Source organism: Saccostrea cucullata, unplaced genomic scaffold (genome assembly GCF_032062105.1).
Source record: "Saccostrea cucullata isolate Sc308-1 unplaced genomic scaffold, CSIRO_AGI_Scuc_v1 ctg10, whole genome shotgun sequence".
NCBI lineage: Eukaryota > Metazoa > Mollusca > Bivalvia > Ostreida > Ostreidae > Saccostrea > Saccostrea cuccullata.
Genome location: NW_026938566.1, coordinates 809369 through 823880, shown reverse-complemented (window position 1 = coordinate 823880; position 14512 = coordinate 809369). Strand labels below are relative to the sequence as shown.

Here is a 14512-nt window from a genome sequence, read left to right as displayed (position 1 = left end):
CAGACGGGAGTTTTCCCGTCTGGATTGTCTTCGGTTTGGAAATCCCACATGTAGAAAGTGTCCTCGCCACAAAGGTAAAAGGGTTTAGTTTCATGATCAAAATCGTAGCCGTTATCGCACTCAATTGTGCAATTCAAGTTCAAGCAGTTTGCTTTCCCTTCCTATATGCTTCGACTATTAATAATTTATATCCAACCCAGATATTTCTTGACATGCAAAAAACCCCGTAAACTCGCCCAAACTTCAAAAACTATTTCAGGGGGGGGCGTGTAGCCGATGACTTTTAATGCTTCAAACCTTAGACTTTTCGTACCAATTTAACACAAATTCGCGTTTACCAGGGAGTCTGCGTTTTCCGAGGGGGTTCCAACGTAACTTTTTTTCTAGCTTTTGTATATAAATTTAATAACCTTGCAAATCCCAGGGGGGGTCCTAACCCCCTCTCTCAGATCCGCGCATGGCACTCATGCATAGAATCACAACACAGCCACTTCAATTTATATTGATGGGGGACCTCCAAAATCAGTTGACAAGCAAAAAAAAAACAAAAAAACAAACAAACAAAAAACAAAACAAACACAAAAAACAAAACAAAAAAATCTATGCACCACACTCTATGCAATCCTTTTTTTTAGGGGATAAAGGAGGCTTCCTGTAACTTTTCTGTTCGGTACATTACTTTTACATGCTTGAATCTGCGTATTTTCCTGCAAACAAAAAATGTGGAGAGAGCTTCCAAATCAAAATTTTAATTTATTTAAAACTGCAGCAAAGATTATCCACAGAAAAAGTGAGCCCCCCCCCCCCCTTCATCTGCATACTACGGGAACATTTTAAACCTTTATCTTTAACGAATCGAAATATTGCATGCATACTTCTTAAAGTTAGTTACTTCTAAAAATGGTCCAAAATGGTAAAAAAGTTAGCTGGAATCTTCCTTGCATGCTACTTGTGGGTGGTCGAAGCCCTTAGCCAGGGTTACCAAGACAAGATAGAATTTGTCCCCATTGTAATTTAAAAGAACTCGGAGATGAGTTTCATTACATACTAAAGTGCAGCTCGCTACTTTCAGAAAGAATGCACAAAATTTCAGAAAGTGATTAATTTTAAACACATTATGAATAACGATAAACACTGTTTTCTGAGAAAATTGTGCTCGTTTATAAAGAAAAAAAAATAACAAAATATGCCCCCCGCCTAAATTCCCATACTTCACATTCATAGCAACGTACAATTTTTTTGTTTAGTTTCTTATTCAAGCATGCTTTATAGATCTACTGTTATGTATAAAATCACCTATATATTTCTGTGATTTTTGTATACTGTTGTAAAATGGTGAAGAGATTCAAATAATTGATTAAAAAATGATTGAAGGCACGCAGAGGAAAGCAAATCCACGAAAATTACAGATTTAGAGAACTGAAAGGACAGAGATTTTTTTTATGTCTTCAAATTATTCATATTATTAGACGTGTAAATATCTATATATTACAGAAAAAACATTCTCTCTCTCTCTCTCTCTCTGTATGCGTGTACAAAAATAAAGGCCGGGGGTTCCAATCCCTGGAACCCCTGTCCACCTCTGGATCCGCCAATGAATTCTATTTTGATTATTCATGTACCATAGAATCAAACTCGTTTATTGTGTATAAAATTATAAAATAAAAAAAAAGAAGAAGTTTAAATCATGTTATATAAGGTCTTTATTTAAAAAAAAAATAAATAAAGCCAATACACATTATTTATAATGAAAATATATGATCGTAATAAAATCCGATCTTTTTCAGAGAGCGTTATGCATTCCCCCCCCCCTTTCACGGAAGAATCTCGTCAAAGGATGAATGATTCGTAATGTTGCATGCTTTAAAATGAATTAAATGTAATTAAGAATGTTTGTAAATTTTGTTTACATTTACATATACAGACAAGAGTAATATTTATTTTTGAAAAAAAAATGCACTTTTTCAGTCAGATTTCCACCTTTGAAATTTCCCTTGACCAAATAGACTGGTCGTCGCGGACCACGTGTGTCCAAGTGCTATGTGGTGACAATTTTTTACTGTTCAGTTAGCAATGGATTACATGACTTCTGAGATGCATATTTCAATAAAAGTAAAATAGGATATTTCTTTCGACATGTGCACATCCTTGTAGCGATAGCAGTAGTCAGGTAAATATCTTTATCACAGCGTTCGATGCGTACTTTCGACCTGCATGCGTGCATATCCAAACGGCTTTTGTTGTTTTCTGTATTATTTTTTCTAAATTGCAGCAAATGCATTCAAAAATAATTTACTTCTCAGTATAGTTCTAGTTTTTGTTGGAGTTTAACTTTTAAAACATGTATTTGGTCAGTTTATGGATTTATGACAGCTATGCTTTCGGAGATGTGTACATGTCGACAGCCAGGCTAGAAAATCACTTAAGTGAAACAAATGCACGAGGCTTTATATAACAGGTACAGGTGGCCAAAAATTTTCAAGTAAATATGGCGGAATCGAAGAAATATGGCGGACAAAGGCGTACAGGAATGTAGTAAGTCGTACAAAGATGAAAAATGATGCCTTTTTAAGAGTTCATGTCAGCTTTAATGTGAACAACACATCAGAAATGATTTATAATATCTTACCCTGTTTCAGAGATCTGACCCCCGATCATCTTGAGGTCTATTGAAGAGTTTTGATTCTCTAGAGTAAATATTAACCTTTCGTCACCAGCAATATAAATCCACAGTTTCAAAATAAATTCCACAAACGTTTTGGAAGCAGCAAATTCTGTTCTTATTGTGCTTGTATTATGCAACAAGACGATATCAAAATCTGCAAAGGGAGAATGTAAATGTAAAACGGAATAATTAAACTAAGACTGGAATACCGAAGCTGTAAGTTTTCAGCAAGACGCCATTTTGTATAACCTTTACAATCAGTTGAGGTTTTTGAGCCCTCGTATTGTGTAGTTTGCGAATTAGAGCACATTGTACATTGGTCTTGGCCGTATTCTTCATTATATGATCCCTCGGAGCACAAAGAACATATGGGAGTGCCATCTAACGACCAACTACCTGGTTCACATGCCTCTGTACGAATTTAAAAATATTCAGCCCATTTAGTTTTTAACTAATGTTATTAAAGATACTTTTCCTGAAAGGTAAACTTAAACCAAGATATCTTATAGGAGAACACATAAAAACAAGGTGTTGATAAATGTAGGTCATTGTATTTTGACTCAAAGAGTTTCAATCCTTTTTGTGGATTATTTCATAAAGTAAATTTAAGTAATTTAAGTATTTTTTTAGTAAATCTAGTACCTGTGCATTCATCCAAATTCTGTGCTCCCTTAATACGCGTTGTTTGAAATTGTGGGCATTCTATGCAGGAGTTCTGACCAGTGCTTGGTTGATACTGACCCTTCGGACAAAGGGGACAATTCCTTGTCTTATTGTCAAAATATGTTCCAGGAGCGCATTCAACTGTAATGAAGTAAATCTCAATAAAACACGTAAATTTTTTAAGAGTTCAATTGAAAATTGTTCTAGTTTTTATAATGTATAAAAAAAACTTCAATTCGCAACCTAATACTAGTCATAACCGTTTTAATCGGCATGATTTATGACAGATTTATATTAATCAACAAAACTAAAGTTGAATAAAAAATTCAAAACATACATGTATTTTCTATTATTTTGATTATTTCTATAGTTGAAGGGAAAATTTTAGTTACCACATGAAAGCGTCCTGAACGACGGAACTGTGTTATTGGAGCAAGCCAAAGTAACCTCCTGTGCCGAGAAATCTTCGGGTACCAATACACCTCCATTTGGAAGAGTTAAATTCAAATACCCCTCCCTTTTCATTTCCTCTAGTTTTTCCGTGACGCTTAAAGAACTTCGGCTAAAATTTCTGAATGTCTCTTCAAAGTTTGTGGAATCTAGTTCTGCGATAATCTCAAAGTCTATTCCAATATCAGATGATCTCTTTCTTTCTGTTAATCCACATCGAACCTAGTGCAATTCAAGCAAGGAAAGAAAGAAAAGGTATTAAATTGTTCTATTTGATTTTTTTATATTCCTGTTATATTTTTTAATCGACAGATGTAATTTTATAATACCTTGACGTTTTGAACTGTACAGTCCTTTGCATTGATAAAACATGCATCTTGATAAACCGATTCCTTTAAAGCTTCGATAAACTTCCTTTTTATCTCTTCAATCACGGATTCATCAGTACAATCTCCATCGAAATAGAAATTTGCATGCAATACGAGCATTCCTCCGCTTGGATTATGTGTCTCTGAAATAGATATTGGGATGGTTTGAATTCCAGTATTTCAAAGATATGTCAAAAACGTTTGTGGCGTTGTTGGAAATACAATTGGAATACTCTATTTCAGTTACTTGCACAGTCTGGTAAGGGAAGAGATCCCAAAGGCAACCATTTCCCTTGTTTCATTTCATCTGAAGACATGCTACAAACCAGCATTTCTTCTAGGCGAAAGTTTGTTTGAACATCAAAGCCAGCTTTACAGAACATTCGACAGAACTGTCCACCGAGCCAATTGTCACATACAAGTGCCCCATTTTTCGGGATTTGTTTAATTTCTGGACAGGTAATAAGTACTGTTAAAGAAAACAAATCAGTGGTTTCAGAATTTGTTTTTTTATAGCTTGAACTTTTCTGTAATTCAAAATGTCTCAATCGAAAATAAAATAATGATGTTATGTTACCATCACAAAATGGCAAATGACTTGAACCCCACGACCACATGGCAAAGTTCCCAGTTGATGCCTTTTCACAGCTTACTGCCTTGGTTCCATTAAGAACGGCACCATAATCGCATTCAAATCTGCATATACTTCCATATTTAGTTCCGGATTCACAAATAGTTCTTTGATAGGGTTTTTCAAACATTTTGGGACACTTTAGAACTGTGAAACAGGCAAGGAAATTATTATTGTATGATTAATATTCATAACATTTTTTTTTAAATGTCAATGCACTTTTGTATAGACAAAAACCCACTTTTCATTATAATCTTGATTTTGCAAGGAATTGCACTATTTCCTTCGGTGTCATTGGCCATATATACCACTTGGTAAACCCCAGCCTCAATTATACTTCCGATAGAGATAGAACTGTCACTATGAACGAACACTAAGTTGGAGTTATCAGTAGCAGTAGGTTCACTCCAGAAAATGGTCCCTTTCGTGGAATTTCTATCAGCATATCCTTCCACCACATCTAAGCAATTTTGAAATTTAGGAGGTTCAGTATCTAAAGATATTCAAAGTAAATAACAATATTGCTTTCTATAATGAACAAATATTGCAAATAAATTAAGAAAAAGGGTCCTTTGATGTTTTAGTCTTATAAAAGGAAGAATATGTATATGTTATCAATAAACTACATTTATTCTCAAACCATATCCAGTTGTATACATTATGGATTCACCTTTGCACACAGGTTCCTCTCCTCGCCAATGTCTGTCTGCCCCACAGATTCTAATCCGGTTCATATATGAGGGAATATCGTAACCCGCTGAACATGTATAGGAACAAATACTCCCAAACCTGTTACTGTCTGTACAAGTCCTGTATAACTTGCCTTCAGTTGACGGTAAGGCCGGACAAGTGACCTCTGAAAAGAAGAATTACATGTAATTCATTTTCAATTAAATTTTATCTAAGTCTAAATTCTGTATCTGGAAATCCTACGCATACTTAGAGTTCACTTTCTAACCATGAAATTATTAAGCAAAAATTAATTGTTAAAAGTTTTTTTTACAAAAGAAGAAGAGAAGAGTTTGGTCTACAGTACTTTGTTTGACTGAATTGCTAAACGTCATAAAGATTCTTATTTACAAGTATTTTATTAGGATTTGCCACCCTTCGAATTCTCTAACTTGTTATTGTTCGTTTTATAAAGTTTTATATCACAAAATTGACTCAAGCTTGACTATTCAAGCTGAGTCCTTTAATTTGTTTCTTGATTAAATGGCAATTTAATTCTTAATACAAGAATTTAATCTAATTCTTAAAAATAATTCACTTTTTAGCACTGGTACTTTGTTTCCATGGTAACACTGCAAAGTAGCAATTATACCCAATTTTTCTTATGATTTTGGTGTTGCAAGGTCCTAAGGATGCATATTTGCCAGTCTTGAATTTTCATGTTTTTCCTCAAGATAGTAGCATTAACCCAATCTTAGTTACTGGTTTTGCATGGTTACACTGTGTTACCATGGCAACCATAAAAGTTATTTATAGAATAATATTGCTTATACTTATATACTTAAGGTCAAACATTTTCATTGTTTTTCTTAAGTTGTTGATTGAGTTTGAAGCTGTAACACCTACCATTAGTGAATACGGAGTGTTTTTCAGCATATTTCAGCATTTTAAATGTATTCCAAATGTACCCTTGGTTACCACTTACTTAGAGATATATTCTAAACAGTTTCTTTACAGTATAAGTGACATCAAGGTGTCATCTTTTGTTAGAATGGTTTGTTTGCTTTTTCTAGCATTTATTAAGCCACAGTCAAGATTTAAAATGGCTGAAAATCTTGATTTTTCAAACTTTTCCGGCTGTTGCCATAGCAACCGAGACACATAGCAACGAAATTTTGTTTGATATTTGTTTCTGGTGTCAAGTACTAAGCATGGGTGAAGTTTCATCAAAATCGGTGACCATGCGTGGCAACGAAGTTTAAGTGGTCACAGAGAATGGCTATTAACACGATAAATCAAGTAAAATTAATATCTTTCAAACACGTACTTTTACAGTAAGGAGAGTCATCAGACCAAGATTCGTCTATTCTGCATTCTAGTTCGTGAACACTTCCAGCAATTTCATATCCGCTGTAACATCCATAGCGGCATGTCGTTCCATAAATCATTTCGTTACTAGGATGGCATATGTAGTAGCCGTTGTTAATGCTCTTAGGCCATTGACATTTTTTAACTGATAATAAAAATAAAATCAAACTTCAAATAAGCATATCCTTATGTTATATATTTGTTCAAAAATTTAATATAACTTTAAACACCATTTTCCAGTTGAGAATATTGCGGTATATTTGCAAATAAAAACTTTTTTTTAAAAAAAGTGCTTCGACCTTTAAAAAAAGGAAACGAGTTTTCTTTACACATCTAAATGATTGTTTGATGAAGAGGAAAAGGACTTTCTGAATTTTAAACCAATTTATATACAGTGAAACCTGTCTAATCCGACATGCACTGGGAGACGAATTTTTTATCGGTCGGGAATAGACAGGGTGTCAGATTGCACAGTGTTAAAAACAAAGTACTAAAAAGGAAAAGAATTTTAAAGTTGGAATTCACAGTGTGTCGGATTACTCAGGTGTCGGATTAGACAGTTTTCACTGTACATGTACCCGCATGGCGTAGTGGTCCTAATGACACGTAGTAAAAATTTTATTCTTACGGAATACTGAATTCTCATTGTCCTTCTTACTGAAGGACGATGAGAACGGTCCTTTGCAAAAGTCCGCTTGCCACAGAAAGGGCTAGCACGTAAAAGATTCCTCACAGCACATTAACCCTGAGTGCCCATTACAGATCTACATTTGCAGCCCTCCATCAGCAAATGCTTTGGTGGCATCTCTATATGATTAATAAGTTCTCGAAATGAACGTTACATCACCATCCATTAAAAAAATCAATAAATTTAGCCAACTGGAAAAGTTGTTCAGTGGGATACCAAACTATATTTTGTCGTCAGAAGTGGTATAATATTGGCACATTGCATTCTGATGTTTAAATGAGATCACTTATTTTCTCAAATTTGCCTGTTTAATTCTTCGGAGAAAAAAAATATATATTCATATGGCATGTATAGTTTCTTAGGGATGGAGAAAAGTTCGCTGCAATCTTTTCGTTTAACGTCACCTGTGTTTCAAAAACCTTCCTTCCTTTTACTATGAAGTAGAGTGCAGGATATGCCATTTTTTTCGAAAAATAAGAAATGTTTTGAAAAAAAAATTAACATCAGCATGTGCGTGTATGTTTGTCTACCGTACTAATTTTGCAGTTGTAGGCTATATATGATAATCTTTGATTCCTTATATTAGAAAGTAAGAACGTATAGAAAGTAACCTTGCTTATTTTACTTTATTTATGGTATAAAAAATATTTTGAATTTATTTTAAATATTTCTCCAAATAGTCTTTTTATCTCCTTTATTAATCTGAAAAGTGAATTTAACAAAACAAAAAAATCATTAAAATAGGGTTCACTTTAGAGAAGCATTATAATATTCAAAAAAGCGTAATGACCTTTCACATCAATTGAAATTTTACAATAACCCGAATTTCCATACGAATCTGTCGCGTAATATTCAACAACTGATGTTCCGGAAAGATGACGTCCTGGTTCGGGTCCTGATCTTCTATTTACCCTGAAAAAAATCAATATGATTGGTACATAGTTTATCTTTTGAAAGGACACATACATGTATTATGGGTTTCCGGAGCCAAACATGGAAACTGCCACTCTTTCTTTAATATTGAAGGGTATATCCATCTCTTATCAATTTAATAAGACTTTACAGTCTAAACTTTACTACAAAATACCATTGTGCACCTTCTACTAAACTTTTTGATCTGATACAAATTTTGGGCTTCCCAGAGCAAAACATGGACACTGCCATCTTTCTGAAATATTGAACGTCTCATATGCCGAATTCCACTCACACAACTGAATAAAATTTAGTGAGACTTTCACAGAATCTTTATTACATAAACTTTTTTAAAAAAAATTGTTTAAGTTTTTTTTTTCTTTACCGAACTTTTTACTTTTAGTAAAAAATTAAAAAATGGAGCTTATCAAGAATATGTGCTTATTTTTTCTAAGAACTAATAGAACTAAAGTTCAGGAATACCACACTATATATGTAATATAGATACTGTGAAAGTCTCATTTAATTTCATTCAGTGGTATGAGAGATGGGTACCCAAAAGCGTAACAGACGGAAAAACATACAGATAGACGGACATCCCGATTCCCGATCACTATATACCCTTCCACTTTTCAAGCAGGGCTATAATGATATGATTATTTTTGATGATCAATTAAGAAATAAACAACAATGTTAAAAAGTTCTCTGGGAAATGAACTTTTAGTTGGTAACGTGATCAAATCCTGTGAAGCCCGAAGGGCTTCTTAGTAGATTTGATTACGTACCAACTAAAAGTTTATATCCCAGTGAGCTTTTTAACATTGTTGTTTATTACTTAGATTTACATTTGAGACGAATGAATTTCGAGTAAAACTGCATTTATTACACGAATGGGCCGCCGTAGCTATGTTGTGACGCGCAATGACCTTGACGTTGTTTAGTCTCGAAAGTTTACTTCTATCAAGCATTCGAATGTTTACATGTACATTCATGTTTAGCAGTCAAGTTCAGGAAATATTTGTGTATAGTAAAAAACAATGATCGCTGCTGAGAATAATCTATTTCATAAGTTCTTGAAATATTTGAGGTCAAAAGCGGTGGTGTCATCTGTTTTAGTTTGCATAACTCCAAAGGAATTTCGGGTTAAAAATGTAAGTGGGGTTTTAGGCTAATTAGAGTATTCTAAACCTTATTCACATAGAAAAAAGATTAATTGTACATTTCGTGCCTGAAAAAATATCTGCATTGTTTATTATTTTATCGTTAGTAACGTAGAAATATTTCAAAACAAGTTGCACCTGACCGTGACAGAAATATGTAGACAAGATGTCACCTCTTACCCCCTAATAATATTCACACAGAATTGAACACATTTGCTCTTTAATAGGCTCATCTAGGTAAGATATTTGCAAATGTGAATATTAATGTATGAATTAAATCTTATAGGATGTAACAAGTATAATTAGATAACCTGATACTGTTTCCACGATTATCTCTAGCTGTCGGTTCTGTCCATGTTGCTTTCGTATAAACTTGTCCTTTGTCCGCCGTCAATGTTAGTAGTGGTGGACAGTCAAGTGTTGGCGGAGTATTATCTGAAAATTAACTTTAATAATGTTTATCTATTAATTCAAGAAAATTTATGCAAATGTAAGTTTAAAAAAAACTTTTTCAAATAAAGTGATTGCAAATTCACCTCGGCGGCATCCTCCAAATAAACAGACAAAGAATCGAAATATAGCATGAAAAATGTTTCGCCTTTTACGATCTAAACTTGTTGTGACCTGCTTCTTGCAATCTGTTAAAAAATAAAATTATAATGGTTTTTCTAACATGGTTCAACGATCTACACAATGTACACATATATATATAGTGAAATGATTGTTTGTGCTCACTTTGATAGTTCTTTTGATAACTTAAGGTGGACTGCCACACCAACTTTTTATTTTATAGATCTTTGGGTCATCCTTTTTAAACAATGGTTTCAGCATTGAAAGGTCAATATTAGCTCTTAATTATTTTATATGATTTTTTTTGTATTTTTTTTCAAAGAAAATGAAAATAATTAATTATATCAAACTAAGATGTTTTCGCGTTAAAAGTTTGCTGTAAATGAATGCATCATATTAATATCTAATAAAACATGTAAAGAAAGGCTGGTAAGACTTTTTAATTTTTTTGATAAAAAATTATTTATAAAAAAAAACACATTATTTGTGATTATTTTTTTTAAACCTATGGTTAAAAACACCATAAAACTAGTCAGAACTGAGGACAACAAGTTTGTCAATCATACTTTAAAAAGAAATTGAAACGAAATTGAGAAATTTTAAAGAAATTATTATTCTTAATATTTTGACCTAACCCGATCAAAATTAATACAAAATGAATAAAATGCTAATTTATCGCCTCTTCATGTATTTACAAAGAAGAAATCTATTTCATTGTCAAGTTCAATAATGTTTTAACCCTTATTACACCTAATCAGACTAGTGTTCTTGGGAAAATTTTATTTATTTCCAATAATTGTATAATTATGGTTGGGATCGGTTTAATTTTGATCGGGACTGGCCAAAATTAAAAAAATTAATTTCTCTAAAATTTGGCCATTTCGTTTCAATTTCTTTTATAAATATGATTCTCTCCCGTTGTGACTGGTTTTAAGAAGATTTTAACCGCAAGTTAAAAAAATATTCACAAATTATGTGTTTTATTTTCTATAATTTTTTTTTTATCTAAATTATTTAAATATCTTTACAAACAAAGCTGCGGTGAGCTGTTTGTATCTAGGAAATAGTGAGAGACATAAATATCTTTACGGCTTTTCTTTTCATATTTTATTAGGTATTCATGTTATGCATTCATTTACAGCAAAATTTTTACAACAAAGCATCTAATTTGGATGTAAATAATTTTTTTTGATTTTCTTTGAAAAAATACACCAAAAAAAATCATATAAAATAATTGAGAGCTAATGTCGGTCTTTCAATGCTGAAACCATTGTTTAAAAAGGTTGAGTCAGAGGTCTATAAAATAAAAAATTGGTGTGGCATTCCACCTTAAAATAAACTTGCTCTGTTTTCTTAATTCTGTATATATTCAGAATGGTTCTAGTATCTAATTTGAATGTTATTAAAAAGAACAAGGATGAACACAAAATTACTGTGATAGCTTACAAATCGTTTCTGTTTTCTTAGTTCTATATCTATTCAATAAGTAATGTATCTTATTCAGATGTTATTTGAGAAACAAATATTTTCATGCTATTTTTAAAGGTCTTTGGATGACAAAATAACTAATTATTTAATCAGTGTTCAGTGTTTTGATCTTAAGCTAATTATTTTTATGGCCAAGAATTGAATGCGTTATACACTGTAATCATTTTTTAAAAATTGAATTCATTGCAGCATGTTTTTTATTTCATAATATGAAAAATGGAATTGAAAATTAAAATTCCAAACAATTTAGACCTGACATTGCCTAGAGAAACTAATTTGCAAAAGAAAGCACTCTTTTAATTTCTGTTACATGAAAAAATAAAATCAATAAATATTTTTAATAAAAACATTTTCAACAACTTACATGAAAAAAAAACATGTAGCTTTATATAATGAAGAATTAAACATACCTCTCTCATTTAACCGTGGCATCCAACTACCATTTGAACAAAGAACTTGATTCAGTTGCATCTCTTTATTGTCACACTTTATGAAACAAATTGTGCCATTTGGCATTGCAACATTTGGTTTCGGAATATCACTAATGTTGTTGCAGGACAAAATGTTCTCGAACAGCGACTCTGATAAATGACAGGCCATCATGTTTCTCTATAAAATATGAAAGGGGTAAGTCAAATTAAACTCAACACGGACGTCTTAGAAAACATCGAATTGAAGATCTAGTTCGAAATATTCTTCAATCCACCTGAGATATTCTCATACGCAAAGTAAAAATGTATGAGTCTTGAGACAAATGACCATTGTAATTTACAAAAAGTAAGTTTTGAATGTATCAGTTCTATGCAAATACATAAAGTATAAACTATGTTTATCTTCTCTAAAAAATTTCGAGTACTTTAAATTGAATTAATTCAATTAAATCCCAATCTTACTGCATATGATAAAATTTGTATATTCTCTATGTTCTTTCCATAAATGTGCTTTTTATAGGTTGCATTCATTTGTATGATAAAACGTCCTTCAAATTAAACATTTTTATATGTCAATTTTATCAGTACATTTTACGCCAATAGTTAGTCATACTTAAGATATTAAGCTTAAAGCAAAATTTCTTTATCTTTAATAATGATTTAAAGTCGTCTTTTAATGAATTTAAAAACATTTGTATGCTAAAAGCCATAAAAAGAATTTTCTTTTAATAATAACGATGTCATTTTATGAATTTTTGAAAAGATGACATCACACCTTTAACAACTGTATGAGGAAGACGATACGGTTTTAAAATAAGATAACAGGATAGAAGTTGATATAAATACACTAGAATGGCATCTACAAGCAAGTGAAAACTTCTAGTTTATAATACTAAACTTTAGTCATTTTTTGTTTGAAAATGTTATTGTTATACATTATTTAGAATGTTTAGTTTCACGAGCATTTATCTTTAATCGAGTTCTGTTTACTAAATACTTAAAACAAAGACACCGATAGTAGTGTGTGCGTACATGTAACACTTCATGAAAATCTCAACAGACATGCATGTACTTGTGCATATACTTTAACGTACGCGTGCAGGATTTTGCAATTAGTCTGTTGAGATTTTTACGACGTGTAACAAGTACGTGTACACTGTGATCGGTTTCTTTTTTTCAATTTTTTAGAAGTTTTATTACGTCAGTTTGATTTTAGTTAGTAAACAAAACGTGATTAAAATAAGTGCTCATTAAACTAAACATCCAAAATAATGTATAACAACTATATTTTCACACATAAATTGTCTGATTTTTATCATAAAAGCTACATGTTTTCATTTATGTGAAGATACCATTCTACAAGTTCTAAGAACGTGTAGAAAACTTGTCATCACTAAAAACAAGGTCTGTCGTTTGGCAGGAGAACTAAGGAACATAAATATAATACTCGAGGAATTTAGGGAATTCCTCTACTAGACGTACCCCTACACATATTAAATCTCATCCTTTCTATTAAAAAGAAAGTGTACGCGTACATCAAATTAAAGTATATGCACAATTACACGTATGCATACAAGTTTAAGATCTCAACCTCTCTATATAAGTTTGTGCATGTCATTTATAAGTAATGAGTTGGATTAATCAGGTAAGCTGATTAATTGATCATATTTTTTTTTCATTTAAAGAGAATGAGCTGCGTCCCAATCCAGGATTTCCTCTGACATTCTTGACATCACAGTACGCAAATATTAGTAATAAACAATGTTGTTTCAGTAAACATTGGGTTATGAACAACTTATAAGCTCTGCAGATATATTTATCATGAAGTCTAAACGGACGTCAATAAATTTGTTTGCAGAGCAAATTGATGTTGTTCATGTCGAAATGTTCACTAAAAACATTGTTAATACGAGACAATACTTGTACCTTCAATTTTGTGTCTATTATTTCAGTTCCTTTCTAGAAATTGTCTATAAAATGCAAGCTAAATATACTTCTTAATTTGAGTATCATTAAAAATAAAATACCAGCAGAAGACACTTTACAATTTCAGTATCATTTAAGAATTTTACATGACAGCCTTCTGCCTAATCATAAATGACTTTCCTTTTCAATTGCTTCACATACTTCAATTTTCGACCACACTTTTAACACTGAAAAAAAAACAACATAACGTTTATTATCGATACCAATGCCTACCTATTAATTAAGAACCCTAGACATATTTGATCCTTTGAATACGCACTAAAAGCATATCATTGGAATTCACTGGTTCACTGATAACAATCGCCTCTTTAACTTGCATATAAAGAGAGATTAGTAAAATTGATTTTAAATTGCCTCATACTATTTTGGGATAATTCAAAGAAAACAAACTACGAATTTGTAAGTGTTAATTAATAAACATGTAATATTGAGCGGAAAATTATATTTTTCTACATTTTTTTCT

At 31.9% G+C, this 14512-nt stretch overlaps 1 protein-coding gene across 1 annotated transcript; it reads right to left on the bottom strand.

Moving 5' to 3' along the window:
- Positions 1-2625: 2625 nt before the first annotated feature.
- LOC134250648 (uncharacterized) lies at positions 2626-12237 on the bottom strand. Its single transcript, XM_062733000.1, has 14 exons — positions 12043-12237; positions 10111-10212; positions 9886-10009; positions 8293-8414; positions 6774-6959; positions 5448-5633; positions 5019-5270; positions 4724-4924; positions 4394-4615; positions 4108-4289; positions 3721-4000; positions 3308-3469; positions 2915-3076; positions 2626-2819 (listed from the first exon to the last, which is right to left on the bottom strand). Exons 1-14 carry the CDS (start codon positions 12233-12235, stop codon positions 2626-2628), a joined length of 2568 nt encoding a protein of 855 aa, XP_062588984.1. The 5' UTR covers positions 12236-12237.
- Positions 12238-14512: the final 2275 nt, after the last annotated feature.